Here is an 18437-nt window from a genome sequence, read left to right as displayed (position 1 = left end):
GCTCTGGGGTGTTTTTGGGGGCTACTCAAGGATGCAGGAAGATGAATGGAAAATGCAGTGATGGCAGAGAGATGGCAGAGAAAGCACCTCAAGGTTAGGTAATGTAGAAGGAGATTTAGTAGCAGCAACATGTCGGCTAACCACGTCAGGAACACACCATTAAACAATTCTTTATTCCAGCACGTACTCTCATCGTCGTATATGATGTGTTGGCCTTCAGTCAAAAAAGTTTGCTCATACTGTCTTTTAGAAACAACAGAATGACTCATTGATTTATATAACTGTTTGCCAGACAGCTAAGAAAAACCAAAAGGTTTCAAAAAGCATTCATTATATTGCAACCGGCAGCAGTAAAAATGCAGAAAAAAACATTCAGGCCATTAATCTTCAGAAACTTATTTCTGAAGTCTATCTGTCAGATCAATTTGATTGTTTTCCATAAAAGAGAGTATCTGGCAGACATGTATTTTTCATGTAGGCTAATCTGTTAGCTTATTTATGTGTTGAGCTAACAGAAATTATTTATTATTATTATTAATGTGCATGTGCAGGAAACGTTTTTGAAGCTTAGAGTGTAATTTCTTATTAACAGTGAGTGAGTGCCATTTTGGAGTTCAATATCCAGTTCTTATAATATCTGCATTGACTGCATCTACATCCGTCCCCTAATCTATGCACATCCTTTTATTTGGTAAGTCTTTACGTAGTATTTTGTTAAGTGGTGGAGGACAAAGCTTTTAGGATTGTAGAGAAGTGTTTTATTTCACAGGTAATGTTAAAAAAAGATTCTTTTTAAAAGAGGAAATGGGAAAGTAAGTGTGCATTTGACATTTGCTTATCATTATTTCGTTCTTGGTTTCTGTGTGTTACAAAGTGACACCAATGGGTCCTGACCAAGCGTTCGTATGTTGGAATGATAATGTGTTGGCCAGCTGCAATAGCAAGAGATGCCGCACTGTGCACACACTGCAGGCAGCTATCTGGTCTCGAGCGTTCTTGCCGCTGCCATTCAGAATGCAAATGTGAACACATATTGGAGATAAATTAAGGTGAAGTAGATATGATGGCGCAGAGTTTTGTTGGAGCAGCTGATAACAGCACAGAGCAGTCAGTGACAGGATAAGACAGCTAGCCAATGGAATTTTGATGATTATACACTCAGTGGTCATACCATCACAATCTGTTACAATCCAATACAACTTGTCTGCAATAAAGTCTACTTTTATGAGGAGGCTTTTTCTTCACAGTATCATGGAGTTTAAGTCAATTCAATGTTTTAGATAGCAATGGGTGGTGATGGTTTACTGGACTGCAATATATTTTCATGTATACAAATGGAAAGACAAAAAATGATGATCTCAACTCAATATAATGTTAAAACATGTTGAATTTACACATTATGACAACATCAACAGAAACTGAACATTAGAACCTTTGTAAATGTAGAATTATGGCAGAGCTGTTGTTTTGATTGCATTACATTGCCCGCTAAGTGTAGTTTTAACATGAAATAGGTTTTACAAGGTCATATTTCTTATCAAAACAGTTAAAAAGCAAAAGTCTTTCACTGCATAAGTTTAGGGAAATAGTTTGAAAGTTGATTCACTTGTACAGACTTAGATGAGAAGATCGATACCACTCTCAGTTGGTAAATATGAAACTGAAACCAAAAGGTAGTTAGGTTAGCTTAGCACAAAGACTGGAACCAGCTAGCCAGGACTAGAATATACTTTGGAGTAAAAGCAGAAAGAGCCATCGGTCAGATTCTCAGAAATACTCTTGCATTATTAAATGATGGCTTTTTTTCTAAGCACTGCTCCATTATTTACTGACATCCCATATTGTTCAATTTGGATCCATTCCCCTCTGCACTGTCCTCTACCTTCATGTGATAAGTAGAAATGTTGCTTTTGGGTGAGTACGGGGGATCAGGGTGAAGACGGAGAGAAAGAAAGTCAGTGGTTGTGGAGATAGAGAGTAAGTAAGAGTGTGTGAGTGTTCTGGAGAGATACAGTTATCATTTCATAACTCTACCTTCTTTTTTCATGACTTTATGAAGATATGGTGGAGATAATCTTCTCAGCATTATAAGATGTTCAAATGCAGCCAGTGCCAGCAGCAATGTGGCATTGTTCTGCAGGCCTGCCTTGTGGATCTCAAGCCCATGTTGCCCTTGGCCAAGGCTTATAGCAGAAGGAACTTACTGTGTGTGGCATTCAGAGAAACCATTCCAGTGACCAAGAAACACAGGCACTGAAAACTCTGGAGTATTTTGTGTTACCAGTAGAAGTCCTCCTCAATGTTACTGAAGTTCCTGTTGCCTATTAGACCTTATAACAAAACTCCTGAGAGCAGCTTTCACTATGAGAAGGGAGGTTGATCTTTTTGCTTTGAAGGTGTATTTTCCAACATGTTGAAGTTTTAAGTCAAAAGAAATCAATGTTTACTGTTGAAAGGAGGCTGGACATAAACCTTAATTGCCACAATGCTGGCTTCTTTGGGATCGGTGGTGTAAATATGTAACAAAATAACTGTTGGACGGTGGCATCTAGAGAAGACATGGTTGATGTAAAGTCTAATGTCAATTATTAATCAATTCATCTGTGGATTATTTTCTTGATTAAGTGACAAGTTGTTTGGTCAATCAGTGTTTTCCAAAGACAAAAATGACTTCCTCATATGTTTTATTTTGTCCACAACTTAAAGATATTCATTTAACTTTCATAGAGAAGAAAAAGAAGCAAGAAAATATTCAATTTTGAGCTGGATTCAGAGAATCTGTACTTTTTGAAAAACCTTCATTAAAGTAGTAAAGTACGAGAGCCGTTTCTCCCAAATTGGCCTGTTAAGAGCTACTCTTAGCCTTCAGGTGTTTTGTTAATCTGACCCCTGCTCTCCACTTGTTGTGCTCTAAAAGAATGTGTGCCAGCCAAAGCTGCCTCGGAGCAAAGCGCCATGAGATGATGAGTCTGGCGAGCACTCAGAGCAAGACCTTTTCAGAAACTAACTTGCAACTCTTCACATAGAAGAAGAAAAAGAAAAAAGACTGGGTAGATTCCTAGGAGCAGACTAAGCTTCTCTTTTCACGTGATGTGTTCTGCTTTATCAGGTCTCTCACTGGGATAACTGTCACATTTCGACATTTCGTTTTTATGTGCAGGAGATAAAGTATAAAATATTATATGATATTATTTGTTGTTCTGAAAGACCTCATCATAAACAGTGGAAGGAAGCGCATCCTGGCAGTGGGTTTTAAATGTTGAATAAATGCTGATTCGACAGATTGAAAACCCATGTAAATGTAACGCTGGAGTGAAAGTTGAGACGACACCTGCAGTCATCCATAGAATCAGGGTCTACTACAGTGAACAGCTCTCAGTTCAGAATGTTTACAAAATTTTTTTTTCTGCACATAGTTTCTGTGAAAAAACACATCCACAGCTTTACTTCACATTTATATTCTGTTGCATTACAAATCGGATCATCTTCGACCAGAATTATTAATTCTAACACTGTTGCAATATTAGTACTTGAAACAGGGTCGAGTAAAAATATGTACGGCTTTATTTTTCACTGTAGCAACCTGTTCTCCTCTCACCGTCGTTCTTCATCTTTTGTATTTGTGCAACTAAGCTCTTTCATACGTAACTCAGAGGTTCCGCTCTTAACGTTCGCCTCTGTTCTTGTCCAAAGGGCTGAACCTATTCTGACCCGGATGAAGGAGGATCACACCCGCATCATCCTGCCTGCCATAGACAACATCAAGTACAACACGTTTGAGGTGCAGCAGTACGCCAATGCCGCCCACGGCTACAACTGGGGACTGTGGTGCATGTACATCATCCCACCTCAAGAGTGGCTGGACAAGGGCGATGAGACAGCCCCTATCAGGTGAGGTCCTCGGCTGGCGTACAGCGTACATTATAGATGAGGATGTTTGATGAAATATGGATAGGCTCAGGATATGACTAATTCATGTGTGGAACTATCAAATTAAGGTGCTCTGTAGTGGTGCTCTGCCACCCCTAACACACACACAAAGTTTACAGTGATATAATAAAGATCTTTATTTTGATGCAGGATCATGAGGCCACGGCGATACACTGTCATGAGTGTAATTGTGTGTTGAATATAAGCAGGCATTCCATTATACCCGCCGCTGATTGGAGGACAGTACTGGCTTGTATCATGTTTCTGTATAATCCTAGAATAGATTTGATGTGCCCTTGGTTATATTGGACTTTAATTGACTGAGGAAGAGTGCTGTTTCTCCCTGAGCCCTCCTCCCTTCCCTGCTATCTTTAACCTGCCATATTGGGGGGGATGTTTTTGGGACGCATTTAACTTGAAAGAATTCACCTTACTCAAAAACCTAAGGGGGAAAACTACATACTTCCTAAGGGAACTGATGGATTTAATATCTGGTGTGGACAGACACTGACTGCCTAATATGTTTGAAAGCTGGGGAAATATGCTGAAAGGCTCTCCCTTTTTGTCACTATAATATCAGCAAAAGACATATATAAACGAAAAACACACTGTTTTGCATACAACACCATATATTAGTGTAAATTAAATGAATTTATGTCCGACCTCGTCGGCATACAGCGAACAAAAGCCGAGAGGCTATCCACTTATACTTCAACACAATAAACAAGCTTAACATTCACAAATTATACCCCAAACCCATAGTCCCCTCAGTCCCAAAGTTCCTTCATTCAACTCAAATAGTCCAATGATAAATAAATCCCCAGTTAAGGCCGGAAATAATATTATTAACAAATGGAAGCGTGGCGAGACGCCTGGAAATCCTGTTCTTTGAGCCCACTGTAGTGGACATCCACCGAGAGATTATGAAACTGAAATGTCTGTGACACAATCTGAACTAATAAACGTCTTTCAGGAACTGCTCTCAAGACCCAGAGGGCACCGATTAGACTCACAATTTACCATGCGCCTGGACAAACTCAAGATAGGACTTTTGGTCAACCAAGATGAAATACTTTTTAAACTGGCAATTGTGCCATATTGACCCCTGCTGCTACGAAAGGTGGGTGAAAAGATGATTCAGCATCCTGCTGAGAGAGATGGAGACGAGGAAGAACAGTTCAAGCCGAACCTCAACGAAGAAGAGGACAAGGCAGAATCCAGCGAGAGATGGAAGAGTACGATTCAACAAACTACAATCATCCAACCAGATGCTTGTCCAAAGAGGAACAGCTGCCATTGCACGCTGCGAAACCTCCCATTTGCCCATCGGAGCATTCAGCAGAAACAATACCATTTCTAGATGTAAATGAGTTTGATTTTTCTAGGCCAAAGAAATTCACATAAAAAAATAGTCTCATAGAAATATAAAACAGATCAATAAGCTTTAGACTTAAATATCTAATATTTGAATTAGAACTAATATAAAGGTGCTTCACAATCTTCCCTGATGCTTCTCAAACTCTCAGCTGCTGAATGGTGCATAACCCGACTCATCAATCAATGATCTGAGTCACTATTTCTGCCTGGTCACATGTAATCCTTTTTATTTAGTGGTAGTTATTACATTCATTCCATTACTTTTGTTTGCTTTAACGTTTATTCATTTATTTTCTGTTTAGTTATGTAGTTAGTCTAATAAATATTTAATTTATAAAGAACTTGATCATGTGTGTGTATATGAAATAATAGGTCCCTGTACACTTTGAGAACAACTCCGTAGCAACACTGAGATTAGGATTTAATTGATTATCAAATTTGGAAGTTTTCCCTATTTTTTCAAAATTGGGTGGCGTCCAAAATTGAATCTTATGTTAAATTCTGTTAGTTAAACTAATGGTTTCTTATGCCGTAAGCTGAGTACCATCATTCGTTTATACTAATTTATGGGTTTATAAGTCATAATTGAATTATTAGCAATCATTGCATAATCTTGATATTAATTGATTATTTATTCAATCTGCTACCAGCAACAACGTTACACCACTAAACGCCGACTGCTTCCCCTGTCTGCGCGCTCCATACACTCCATCACATCACTTCCCCCTGCACCATTTCATAGAAGTGAAGAAAATGAAAATAGTAACAATAATAAAACACCCTGTTAACATTTCAGGCCACTTATAACACTTACAACCACAGCACTTTATTAAATGTGTGAAGAAAAATAAACCCAAACATGTTCCCCATTCACATCTGCCGTACACCAAGATAGACTTAGACTTTCAAACTTAGCAGCGCTCCTGCTGAGCCTGATGAGCGTACGGTGTTGGAATCCAACCATAATACAATTATGAAAGGAGGGTTGTGCAGTTGTTTGCTTTTTTTACGTTCTACAAAAACCCGCCTCTTGTGTTTGGCCAGGGCAAAGCCACCATGACACGTACTACAGAGTTAATCCTTTTAAAACATCGCTTCCCCTCTAACAGTTCTCCTGTGACTGAGACAAATTGACGGACAAATGTGTTTCAAACTTCAGGTCACGGTACATGTCTGCATAAAGGTAAAACAGCTTTGCTCCTAAAAACTAAATACAATTGGTATACTGTATGTGTCCACAATGCTAATTTCAAAACTACAGGAATTTTCTTCTCAACAATCATTGATTTATCAAAATCGCTTCTACTTTGCTATTTTTTATTCTGATTGCTGTTAAGCTACCTTCAATGAAACACGATGCCTCATGGAAATCTTTCATATTAGAAGTCTACCAGAAAACCCATAGTGGCATTATGCTCTTCGAGATTTGTATTATTCAAAATTGGATGTGATGTCTTTTATTGATAATTGTTCATACCATTCATTGTCTATGGCTGGGTTTGGTTCGAGAATACATTTAAGCAAAATATGCGAGAGAAAACCATTGCAGGTCTGCACAAATAAAATATGGTCATGCCAATTAAAAAGTCCTTCAACTAAACATTGTAGCAGCTTTCCAGGTGCAGGGTTAACACTACAAGCTGCCCCTGAGCTCTGATCTCACTGGTGAAATGAATAAATGCATAGATCTCAGTGGATCACTGAGAAAATATATGAAATATCATCATTGAATCGTCTAATGATATGTGCATTTAAGAACTCTTGAAGGACACATTGAACATGTCATATGTTGCTTTACATGGAGGAGCTGAAACTGTAGTTGTTTGTTTTTAATGTGGCAAGGCCAACGCTGGTGCAGGAGCCAACCGTACGAGGTTGAGCCAGAGCCAGCATGAAGTAGCTAAGCTATTGTTTTTAAATCTCTTCCATATTCATGGCACTGCTGGATTGCAAATGTAGCTGTAGCTGCTTGGTGCATTGCCACTGCAGCTGTAAAATCTCGAGGTCAGATCTCAAGCTAAAACATAAAGGCACATGAAAAGTTTCCTAACAGAAGGTGCTTAACAGAAATGGAAACATACGAACCTCAGTTTAATACTTGACTATACAAGTCCCATTTTGCTTGACTTGTCAGTACACTGAAAATATTCAAAATTCAAAATAACAAACTGATGTTCTTGGCTACTTGTAGGCAGAAGAAACAAGTTTTGAACTCCAAACTGACATATCATCATCTCTTAAGTTGGTAATGGTAAACATGTTGGCAAAATTTGCTTATTTACACATTCAGTAGTTACAGCCGTGTTTATGTCCATCTGTTTATGGCCTCTACCAACTCCTGAGGGAAGTATCTGGCTCTTTAGCAGTTATTTGCGCGACTATGTTCAACAGCTAGTCTCCAACTGTGTCAGTCTGCTGTTTGGTGCTGAGCAGGCAGAGCACTGTTGGTTTTTAGAGCTTTTTTTTTCTGAAAACAGCTGTGGCAGAAAATGAGGATGACTCAAAAGAGTAAAGTTGTGGCCCAAGCAGCTAAACAGTTTGCTAAAACTAAATGAAAAGCAGAGGGGAGCTGCAGATTCAGGTGACGACTCTCTGTTGGCGCATCACTACGACCGTTGCAACCTTTTTCCTATTGTCACATTGTTTAACATTGTCATTTGATGCATTGCATTGTTATAGGAATATTGATCATAGCCAATTTAAAGGAAAGACGGTCTATGTGCCAGGCTATCGCAGGAATCACAAATGACAATGAGAAAAAGAAGCAGCTAAATCAGGGATGATATTTTTTAGAGGTTTGAGACAAATGAAATGTGGAACCTGCCAAAAGGGCCACAATTCAACATCAGCATAGAAGTCCCTGATTCTGTGATTTGGGTGAATTAATTAGTAGAAAAAAAGTGAATTATTAGTACAAGAAAGTGCATCAATTCGTACTAAAAAGATCATGATTAAGGTGAAGCATTGCATAATCAATCACTTAAGTAAAGTAGCTGCTGTAGCATAATCTTCTCAACCAGGTTGTTCTAGATCCAAAGACTTTGTATCACTGAAATCCTTTTGCTACTGCATTTTAGTGAAGCTGCAAACATGAAGCATACTAGTGGTTACTGCCAGAATGTCGTTAGATATCTGAAATGACTAAAGCTGAAGACATTCACACATACTGTTAGATTATGACCAAGGGCAATAAAAACTGAATTCCATAGCAGAGTTTCATTACCTCGCTTAGTCCAGCGTACGCCAAGCAATAACGGTTTCATTTGATACAGTTGGTCTCATACAAACAAACAATGTGATAACAGTTTATAATGTGGACCTAAATATTGGATGTCTTATCAAAGCTCCATGAAAATCATGTATTATTGAGCATAAAGTGCCAGACTTGAGATGGATGAAAGATAGGCGAACAGCCTCAGACTCTGCCGAGCTGATTCGTGTTACCCCACTTACACTTGCAAATGGACAGATTGCCTCAAGGGCCAGATGAAGTGTGTCGGCTCTGTGGATTTCTATTGGAAATCATTCTCCCACTTGTTTCCTCAAGGTTTCTGCCCATCAACAACAGAAGCCGTGTGGCCATTCAGAACTCAGTCTCAAAGCCTTTTTCTGTTTGGAAACATTCAACCACAAAGCGCGTAAAAGGGCACAAGAAGGGCACAAGAAGAAACTGGATTGCAACCATTTGTGTCGTATGACATAACTAGTTTTTTCTTCTGCAACTACAGCGATTATTGACAGGACAAAATAGAAAGGTAGTGACGTTTGTTTCCTAAGTGGAATGCCATCTATTTGGATGAGAGTAGTGCTTTATAGGAAGGCTCACCCTGTGTCATTTCTTGAGATTGTCATCTGCTGTTGTCGCAGTCACTTTGAAGCAAAGAAAATGTGAGAATTAGAGGAAGCAACAGTTACACTGTACTTCCTGCAATTACTGTCGAAAATACATCAATACTTGAAAAAGCACCAAAAAGTGCAGTACATGAACATGACGTAGGGAGACGAATAGGAGTATACTGTAAGCTTTCCATGGATAAAACAAACCATCAAATTATATAAACCATCAAATTATATAAACCATCAAATTACTTGTTAAAAACATATAGACACCCCTGCACTTTACATCAGTGTCACCGTAAATGATGCACAAAATGAATACAATGAACACACAGACTTCACAAAAAATATAAGACATGCAATTGTTTACGTCTAGATTATCTTTCTGATTATAAGTCCAGTCAAGTACTTTCATTATATATCAGGCATGACTATTTCTTACAATTGTGGCTTTGATGGATAGAGCTTTAAACTGTTTTTAGGATAGTAAACGCATTACTTTGAAAAAAACTATTGATGAAATGAATAATTATGTCATTTATTTTCTTCTCATAACTTACTTCTAGCATCAGGGCTGTCATCCAAGTTAAAATGAGAGCGCGTAGACAAGACAAGGTTCAAAAAGCAGTGTCTTCATATGGGAGAGCAGTGAGGAATCTGAAATGAATGTTTTTATCTTCCCAAATTGCATTCATGTATCAGATGTCCATACTGCCTACTGCGAGTAAATTATTTGGGCGCCAAATTTAAGGGGTGTGAGGGGCAGATAAGCCCTGCAGGCGGACCATCTGCACACTCAAAATAACAGAACCTAATGTCATTAAATGACAAAACCCACTGGAAAAGTCCACCATCAATCTGTGATGTCTAATGCAGTCCAGAAGTTATTTTGTGACAAACTGCTCTCATGAACACACTTGGTCTGTGCTAATAACGTGTGTGTACAAAGAGCAAGAACTCCAGTGCAGGTTAATCAAAGTGTTGAGAGACCGAGAACAGTGGCTGAGTGTGTCATTCCCACTTACAAAATATTTCACATACCACTGATTGCAGGGTCACACCAACGGTGGCATCAATGCCTATTGAGCGTTTTAGTCGATGTTGAAGTCGGTACCTCTGGGTCTTCTATGATTGATTTCTCTTTGTTTGATTGTTGAACTCTGCTGCAACATTGCTGGTCAGGAATGAAACTCTGTCTGTTTGATTCTTATAATCTAAAGTGGACATGTAGGTTATTTAGCCTTTTTATTTTATGCTTTTGGAGGAACAGCTGGCTCTATTTACTCATTTTATTGGCAACAGTTAATTTGTTCTAGTGGGGGAATTACTTTTTCATGCCTTTTACATTGCATGTTTGATCACCTTGCACACCAAATGAGAGAGCCACCAAACTTGTTCTTTTTTCTCTTTCCCATAAACATAAACAATACATAACCCACCTAAGCCGTGACTATTATCAATGTGAGGATGTCTCTTCTGCAACATTACCTTGTGTTGAAACACAACACATTTGGTCATCCAGAGGTTTTAGCTTCATCATGACATGCATCTGACTTAAGGTGCCGAGTCTCTTCTCAAACACAGGGACAGTGTTTACATTGGCAGGAAGCTTATTCTAAAGAGAACACTCAAAGAGAGCTGCGCAAAGTTTGCACTGTGCAGACAAGCAAGGTAGGTCACTTGTCAAGAGAGGAGAAAGGATGAGGTGAACAAGGCTGAGTATGTGCTGTGTCTGTCTTTTTATCTGCACAGTGAGTGCAAATAATGGGACTTGAAAGCCTCCCTGTCACCGCCTTAGAATTTAAACAAAGACTGTATGAGGTTACGTCAGGCAATGAGAGTTTAGAAGTCAGCAAGCATGGGTTGTTGTAATAAAAGTTCAGTGTGGAGCAAAGGTATTTAGAATAATTAGCTAATGTCAGACATTCTCAGCATTAATGGATCTACTTTCCACTATAAAGTATTTGTCAAAATGTTTCTTTAATTTTTTTATTTTGAGCAATGTATATTGATTTGGCAGTACTCTAAAACATGTACTATGAATGTCATGCCAAAAAGATGTATGTCAGCAAAATGGTAGCAAAGTGTTTTCATGGATATATAACGGTACAGGAGGGTTTTCCTTCAAACCTCCTTCAGAGATTTTCAAAATAACACTCCATGATGACGCCCTAGACTAGAGTTAGACAGTGTTTTATATGGGCTCTTAAACCTAAAAGCAGCTTTCTTTTTGGCTTACACATAGTATGGTTCAGTGCACTCTTTAAATACAGAGTCAATTAATCATAATGCAGCTTTCTCCTTCTAGTGCTTTCTACTGCCACGTCTCTCAAACTGAAGAGGCAGACACACGCATGCCTCTTCTATAAAGTATGTGTGTGTGTAACAATATACGGTGAACTTACCCCGGGGGTCGAATCCAGATTCACTTTAGAGTAAAAAATAACGCAGCTCAGTACTCCGTATGAATGCCCTGCTTTTTGTTGGTTTTTGTCCCAGAGCACTTAAGACCTGACAGATGATAAAAAGCAGCCCTGGGGGGACATCAGCTAAAGGGGGGGGGGGGGGGGGGGGGCATTTCTTTTACTAAAGGTGGAAAGTAAACACTTTGTTTTTGGCAAAAAAACACTCTGTCTCTTGCTCTACCTGCTGAACTTGATTTTAGTTTGTGCTAGTTCTGAAAGTATTTTTTAGGTTTTTCTACTAAATTGTTGGGCTTCATTATACATATTACTAGAGTTAAAGTGCCATGCTGGTTTGTTGTCCTGGACTTTCATGTTTTCATTTTGCAACAGCACTTTTTCATCAGCTACACTGATCATTAACATTATATCAAATTACTATGTGCAACATGAAGGGTGTAGCACATGAAGATGAACCCACAGAGAATAATCCACTAACTCTGCAATTTCCCCTCAGTGATGTACAATATCCTATCCCATTGCAGTTCATTGTTTTGGTTTTATGTTAATGTTTTGGTTCATTCTCACTACTTTCATCATCCTCATTTCCAGAATGAAGATGATGTTTTCAGTAAAAAGCTTTGATAAACCCAATGTACGCTACCTACCCAGCACCAAACAGCCAATATATTGGAGCATTTAGCAGCTTTCAGGAGTTCAGGAGACTAAACCAGAGCACAAAGTGGAGTGAATATTCAACTTAAAATGGTCACTTTTGCCAAAAGTGAGTTATTGCTATTTTAAAGCTGCACCACATCTTGGCATGAGAGACACTGACTGACTTCTAGTAGCCCTCCCAAGATATTGTGATTGGATAAGAGACATTTCTAAACTAAACCAGGCTGATCGAGGCAGATGAAAAATTCTGAGCATGTCAATATTGTCACTCTGTCAGTGTTCAGGGCCACTCTGGTCTCTATGGTTAAAGGAAGGCACAAAAGAACATTAAAACCTGAGACGTCTTCTGTTTTAATTGCATTGAATAGTTTAGCGTTCTCTGTGGGTGAAAACAAGTTTAGTGGCTGGATAATAATCAAACGATGCTGTCTCTCTTTGCTCATCCAGAACTCCAGCTATGATTGGATGCTCCTTTGTGGTTGACCGGGAGTACTTTGGCGACATCGGTCTGCTGGATCCTGGCATGGAGGTCTACGGAGGCGAGAACATCGAGCTCGGCATGCGGGTAAGGACCACCGACTGTCACTGTTGCCGCTGTTGAAATGCATTTTATATTAGAATGAGATTTTAAATAATAATTTGAAATGTAGACTTTTTCTTTTTTTTCGACTCAATTAAAAGTCACATATGTTCAGCAGAAGATGAAATTGCTCAGAGAAAAGTTGGTTTTTAATGTTTCCCAGCCAGCGGGGAACAGTTAAAGATACAAAACCCAGGGGCGTCAACAGAAGCCATGATTAAACTTTGCAAAGTTCCTTAGATGGGAGTGGAGGAGAAAAGAAATCCCCTTAATGCTAATCTTCAACCAACCCAAAGGCTCTAAGCCTGTATACGGAAAATGTAAATCTCTTTTGCTGCTGCTTTGAGTTGAATTTAACGCTTCATGTGAGCGAAGGGCTCGCTGAAGAATTGTTTAGCGTTTAAATTCAGAAAATGTTTCTCTCCAGCCGAGTGGAACCATTCTGAATCCAAAAGCACTCCTTTAGCTTATTGGAATGAGATATGCTTGAAAGATCTCACTCCTTCATTTAACGTCGTCCCCACATCCATTTCAAAATCTTGAGACGGCTTCAACGACACATCTGAAGTGACGGGCACCTTTGAAACAGCACTTTAACGGAGGCTGGAGAATGGATCTTGATTTACAGTTTGCTGCCGTGCTTTAAGCCAGAGACGTTTACAGTTGTTGTTGACCATTTCAGAGCATCTCATTATTCCACATGAGTGGCTTTTCCCCTACATCATTAGCATGTTTGTTTTTTGCCATCGCCAATATCGACACAGTCATCTAGCTTCTTCTGTCGTTCTCTGATTATTTTTTTTGCCATTATCACGGAGTGATAACTCAGCATTATGTATTATGTGCCAACTGCCAAAAGCCTCCCACAGATTACACAGTGTTTTCTCATTCAGCAGAGCTGCTTATACCTAACACACCATGCAACTGATTAGATGAAGTCCGTGGGGAAGATCAATTCAGCTACAGCAGCTAAATAAAGTTAGAACAACTCTATTGAATTGTGCAATATGGTGTAACAGTGAACTTCTTTTGGCTCTCTCACACACAAGCGCCTCATTGATTGTTATCACAATGAATATCTACTGGAGCTTTTTGATTCATTAAGTGAAGAGAATACTGTCTGTGAACACAATGCCATCACCGATACAATTACCTATCCTCCTGTTTGGCCTGTCTGTGCGAAAATTAAACACATGCCACAGAAAAAGGGGCTATTCAGCACATGTGCAAGCTTTAATAGGGCTGCAGTTAACAACCACCTTCAACCATCCACAATGTACTAATGGAATGAAGATGGGCTTCTGGCGAGTGGACAGCAATTACTCCTCTAAGACTACTGCGGCTCAGGAAGCTTATTGAAGTGCCGGCTGAGGAGTTGCCGTTTCAGATAGGCTTGATTGACAAGAACATGTTTAACAATTAGCCAGGGCAGCTCACAATAGCTGAACCTGCCTGGGACAATCTGACTATAGGTGGCGATGAAACGCAGAGTTCACACAGAAAGGTTATGGCGTATTTATAATTTACCGTGAGTTCCGGCTTCTGAAGATTGCTCAGGGTAAAAAGACTTCCAGGATCTAAAGAACTAGCCTCTTTGTAAGCCGAACGGAGGCTGGGGCTGATTATACAGTTCATAGTACCGCATGTGGTGTTGTTTCTGTGAGGAAGAGAATCAAATGAAACCAAGGGAAGGGAAAATAATTCATAGATCTCACTGAAGTTTTCTGTTTGTTCACATGTGAAATAATTTAGAGGGAAGGTCCTGTAACTGAAAATAAATGAACAGTCACAGGATGAGACAGTGAAAATGTATATTTAAAAGAAGCTCTCGGCATGATGTGGTGAGTGATAGACACATCCTCTGGAGCCACATCACTAATACATTCATTCTTGGAGGCTACATAATCATTGCAAAATGGACGAGAATCAACTGGATGTATTTTTGCTGTTATGGATTGACTGCTGATGCTGCTTAACCTCATAACACATGTTCCCTGTCTATTAGCAACATGGGAATTTGATATTTTCACCTTTTAGATAATCATAAATGTTTGAACACAAACATTTTGTTTCCCCAAAAGGCTCCGTTCGCAAACAGAGAAAAATGGTCGGGGACTGAAATAATGAAATCTGCCAGAAGTGTCAATAAGAGTTTATCTTGTAATGTGTCTCCCACTCCTGCAATGCTGAGTCTTTGCTGATATAGCATCTCAGGAGACCGGGACATTGCATTTCATTTCAAAGTTCCTGTGGGCACGAGTTTTATCCTGTAGTAAATCTGTGGACTGAAACCTTCCAACAAATATTTTAATTTTCTTAATATATTTTCTATTAGGGAATATCAATGTACCTCTTAATCCGCATTCAGACCATCATAAAACGGAACCTCCTTCGCAGAGGGAATAATGGAGTGTTTACTTTTCTCAGTATGATAATTGTGTTAATTCTACATTTATATTTCTTTCCAGTAAGAAAACAAAAATCCACCAACTCTTATATGTTGAATCCCGACAGAAAACAAAAAAATGTAAACAAGATTATAAGTCAATATCAAAACAATTATTTGCAGAAAAGGCTTGTCTACACAGGAGGTGTTTCAGCCATGTTTATCAGTCATCCGTTTCATCCGAACACAATCTTAAACACCATGACGTGTGCTAATTTGGTTTGGTTTGAGTCTAGATGGGTTTACCTCACACGATATTTCAATGTGCTCACCATCCAAACTGCCTCATAAAATCTCTTTCTCAATACAATCAGTCACCTCCAATTCCAAGAAACTGAAGTGTGATCTCGTGCCACCGCCTGCTTGTCTCAGTGACATTTATTAAACTCACCAGGAACTCTTGTCAAAAGTAATGAACCAAAAATTATTATTATTATTTTTTTTTTTCAAGTCTCGTCTCAATAACCACCTGGGCTGGGCCTCGAGGCATCTGGTCATTATCTTTCTGTTGTGAGAAGAATGGAGCTAATTAAAGTCAAGCGGTACCAGGACTAGACAGAAGTGGGACATAATTACACTTCACTTGCTCCCCTCTGCATCCAAAGCAGAGTTATTACAGTGTGATGACAGTTTACAGTCCAAGAGTTCAGTACATTTACGATTTTGCGTTCAGAGACATTTTTCATTAGTTCTATATATTAAACAGAGATTGACCACTATATATAATTCAAAAATTGATTTCAAGAGTACAGTGTCTATTGAGCAGGGGCTTTGAGACGCCTCCCCAGGGGGCAAGAAAGAGATACTGCGAAGCTGAAAGAAGCGGGTGCATGACAGTGTTCTGAACTGTTCTGCTGCAACAATAAGCTGCAGTTCATGGAGCCAGTTAAGGTTCTTTAAAAACCCGTAGTATCCAATTCCCTCAATTTGCGTCAAAAATAGTAGTCCTTCTCATAACTCAGGACGCATATTTTAGGTTCTGTGCAACTTCTGCACCTTATTTCGAACCAAAAACCAATTCAATAAACCCATCTACTTAAAGACGAGTGAACGGAAAGTGCAAAAATGCTGACTCGTTTATATACGGGGCACTCTATTGTGTCGTAAAGAACATTTATTCACGGTCAATTCTTGTTGATTATTGTTTAACTGTATCAACCTTTATCTAAAAGATGGATTGTGTGTTGACAAAGATGCAATAGTTATCAACCACAGAATATACCCAAGAGCCTATTTTACGGTATGCTGCATCTTTTGCCACCCACTCCATTCATGTCACAGTCCATCTATTTTTTTCAGATGGTAATGTTGTTTCCTGGAAAAGAAAGATAAATGACTAAACAAACTGTGAAGTGAAGCCAGTAAGGATGATTTCAGTCGGCACAATAACAGGTGCTGCTTCAAAGCAGTTGGTAGAAGCAGTCAGATGTTCTTTTAGTTTATTCTGAGAACATCTGCCCCGCTGGACACTTTTAACACAGTTGATTAACCTCACAAGCCACCTGGATTTGCAGATACAAATGGATTCAAAGGGAGTTGGTACACTCCAAATGTTTTGCTTTGGTAAATGTGTGATGACATACAATACAATGTACTGTAACAACTTCATGCTTATGTACAATATGCAGTTTGTACAACATTTTACTGTTGTACTCATGAATCTGGGATACAAGGATGCATGAAGTATAAATCAGGCTTACATTAATAATCAGGGGGACACATGACTCTTAACACAATCAAATACACATTGGCTCTGCTTTTCAAAGATAGTAATCCTAAAGCTCCAGATTTGATGTACTGCTGTTCATTTCAGTGGTGAAACCATCTTCATTCAGTCGGCCAAGCCCATACACCTCAAATACAGGACCATGAGATTCAGAAAGTAACTCTGACAGTTTTCTGTTTTGTTGTTGTGGTTTGCTGTCAACTTTCTGAAAGGATGCAGCGACATGACGGTAATGCAGGGCTTGACACTGATTCTTTACCAGGACTAACAGAGTTAATGTTAATGTCATCTGCAGGCTACAATGAGTTATCAGGGGCTGCTACGATAAGCTCAGAGCAAGTTACTTACCGATAAGCCCATTTCCTTTTGGGAACAGCAAAGCTATCTGCACTCTCTCTGCCCCCATTCATAGCATACCGCACCAAGAATTCTCTTGTGCTGGTATGTGTTTGTGCAATACATAAGACAACCCACCAAAGCGCACACACACACACACACACACACCATCACACACACAGGGCCATTCAGATCACACAGATTGTAACTTGAAAATGTACATTTCTGACCAAACCTCTGCGACTCCTACAGGCCGCAGCCCTTCACAGAAAAATAACTCACCTTGAAAAGGGCAGGAACGTCGTTATGAGGAGGCATTAAGCCCCGGCCATCTGTGGACAGCAGCCATTCTGGTTGCTTCAAAATCACTGGTATGGCCATGTCCATCGAGCAGCAAATGACATTGGGCACTGACCATATGTGAGCCCTCTCCAAGAAACTGAGTCATTTCAAAGATGAGAACAAATCTCAGTCATCTGAAGAATCCTGGTATTAAACCTTTTCAAATGGAGGAGACAAATGTGGAGAACTATTGGATAAATGCCATCGTGAGGAATGCTGTCGGAGCCTGTGGACAAGGCACTGTATAACAAACAATCTGGTAGTTGGTGCAGCAACGTATCCTTTATTGACCTTTATTGAAAACTTTTGTTACAGCGCTGTGGTGCTGTGTTTTCTATCCCCTCAGAATGAAAAAACTCAATTGAATGGCTGCTGGTTAAAGACTAGTTCAAGTTGGGAGAGGACTCCAATTTTGTCCGTCTAGTTCTTGACTTGGTCCAGAGCTTGTTTAGTCTCAGTCTTACTTTAACCTTGACTTGCAGTAAGTAGCCTTTTCGAGCTCTGTTTGCTCATCCCATCACTGCTAGATGACTTGATTTATTCTCTCACAACACAGTCAAACTCCAACATGGGAGGAACCATCTGTTCTCCATCAATTCAGCCCGCGTAATGGTAACAATAGCATTGGATATTGATTGGGCATTTGTCTTTTTCAATGCCTGCATTATTTAGTGGTTGAATCAATCCGTTGGGGCTTAATGGACTCGGGTTTACTTACTCCATGGTTCATTACTGTATGTTCCAGTCTGCATCCATCTAAGGAAGGAGGGACACGTGGGAATA

The 18437-nt window shown here is 39.4% G+C and overlaps 1 protein-coding gene across 1 annotated transcript in view; it reads left to right on the top strand.

Annotated features, from left to right (window-relative positions):
• Window positions 1-18437, top strand: part of galnt9 (polypeptide N-acetylgalactosaminyltransferase 9) — a gene marked incomplete at both ends in the record, with an annotated part of 73407 nt that overhangs the window by 30798 nt on the left and 24172 nt on the right. Inside the window, 2 exons of the mRNA XM_079160532.1 lie at window positions 3694-3891; window positions 12672-12789. Of these exons, the coding sequence (XP_079016658.1) occupies window positions 3694-3891; window positions 12672-12789 (316 nt within the window). The remainder of the gene's footprint in view (window positions 1-3693; window positions 3892-12671; window positions 12790-18437) is intronic.

Source organism: Pholis gunnellus (assembly GCF_910591455.1).
Source record: "Pholis gunnellus genome assembly, chromosome: 6".
NCBI classification, from domain to species: Eukaryota; Metazoa; Chordata; class Actinopteri; order Perciformes; family Pholidae; genus Pholis; species Pholis gunnellus.
This window is presented reverse-complemented; position numbering and strand designations above follow the sequence as displayed.